The following is a 1,682-nucleotide window of genomic DNA, read 5'->3' as shown; positions in this document are numbered from 1 at the left end:
TTGCCCAGGCTGGTGTCGAACTCCTGAGCTCAGGTGATCTGCCTGCCTCGGCCTCCCAAAGTGCTGGGATTACAGGTGTGAGCCACTGCGCCTGGCCCTAGACATTTTATTCTATTATTTTTGTTGCATTTTGATACTGTATGATTTTTCCAGGTCTATAAATGACTATAAAAATTAAAAAATGTATATACTAGCAACCGTAATAACATCCCTTGAGTGAGTGATGCAGTTTGATTTGTTTCTTTTATTTTTCAACATCCTCAAAAAGATCTGTTGTTTTTGGCTTTTGGGAAGATTTTTCTAGTAACCAATGTTACTTCTCTTATTTTCAGCCATATGACATAATATAAATTATCTTCTTTAATTAATGCCTCTTCTTGCCTGTTTGTTCCTGATCCCAGCAGTAGAACTCTTCTTTTCTAAGACTGCCTAACTCCTTTGAGCTTCCACTAGTTACTTAAAAGATGTTTTATGTTCAGGAAAATGAATTCTGCCATGCCTCTTTCCATTCCTTTTACTCTTAGGAGTGCAGTTTGGGGGTTGGAGTTGAAGATGGGGAACAATTAATTAAGAAGGACATGCTTTATGTATGTGGTATTATGTATTGCCAAATATAGAAGAAATAATTAAATTCCTATAGCTACAGAAGTATTTTTTGTTTGTTTGTTTTGTTTTTGTTTTTGTTTTTTTTTTAAGATGGGGGTCTCACTATGTTGCCCATGCTGGTCTCGAGTTCCTGGGCTTAAGCACTTCTCCTGCCTCTGCCTCCTGAATAGCTGGGATTACAGGCACCTGCCACCTCAACCGGCTTAATGTCCAGTTCTTCTTTGTTCTATTAAAAACCTTTTAGATACTCATTTCTCCTCTCCCAGGATTTTGCTGCTTTACCTAGGAGGGGGACTCGGGATATAAATATATACCCATCGTGTGCCCCTACATTGTCAGGGGACTTTAGACATATATTTCCACTTGTACTATGTGATTCTTCTTAGAGAATATTCCTTTACATGTGTGTTTGTATTATATGGAGAATTTGTTCTATATGTTCTGGTTATAATTCTGAAAACACTGTGGTCATTTTTTCCCTAGATTGCTATGCAGAACCAAATCAACACAAACCCAGAGAGTCCTGACACTGTGACAATACATGCTGCAACACCACAGTTTATCATTGGACCTGGAGGGGTGGTGAACCTAACAGGTCTGGTATCTTCAGAAAATTCATCCAAGGCAACAGGTATTGAGATGCATATAGGATAGGCTTTGGGATTTTATGCTTTAGTAGGTATTCATCCTTTTAAGAAAGGACTGTTGGAGAACAAGGGTAAGATTCTATCAGCTACCTTGGTTTTCTTTGGTATAACTGGCAAAAAAAATTTTATGAGACAAAACAATCTGAAGAAAGGTGATACTGCAAAATTTACTGCAGTATTACCTTTCAAAAGCTAATGCTATCCAAGCTTTGTTTAAGAGTCAAATAAGGTAAATAGAGTATCAGAAATATGCATTGGATTAAGCTCCTTAGAAATTCAAATCTATTTTCTTTTTTCTTACAGATGAAACGGGTGTATCTGCTGTTCAGTTTGGAAACTCTTCTACATCAGTATTAGCTACATTAGCTGCCTTAGCTGAAGCATCTGCTCCATTGTCCAATTCTTCAGAAACTCCAGGTTAGAAAAGCA

At 37.5% G+C, this 1,682-nt stretch overlaps 1 protein-coding gene across 1 annotated transcript in view; it reads left to right on the top strand.

Annotated features, from left to right (window-relative positions):
• Nucleotides 1-1,682, top strand: part of GABPB1 (GA binding protein transcription factor, beta subunit 1) — an 83,758-nt gene that overhangs the window by 52,279 nt on the left and 29,797 nt on the right. The window contains exons 4-5 of the mRNA XM_011928653.1: nt 1,090-1,237; nt 1,557-1,670. Coding sequence (XP_011784043.1) covers nt 1,090-1,237; nt 1,557-1,670 — 262 coding nt within the window. The remainder of the gene's footprint in view (nt 1-1,089; nt 1,238-1,556; nt 1,671-1,682) is intronic.

The sequence above is a fragment of the Colobus angolensis genome, unplaced genomic scaffold (genome assembly GCF_000951035.1).
Source record: "Colobus angolensis palliatus isolate OR3802 unplaced genomic scaffold, Cang.pa_1.0 Scaffold78, whole genome shotgun sequence".
Classification (NCBI taxonomy): domain Eukaryota; kingdom Metazoa; phylum Chordata; class Mammalia; order Primates; family Cercopithecidae; genus Colobus; species Colobus angolensis.
The sequence above is the reverse complement of the archived record's forward strand: the minus strand, read 5'-3'. Positions and strand labels throughout refer to the sequence as shown.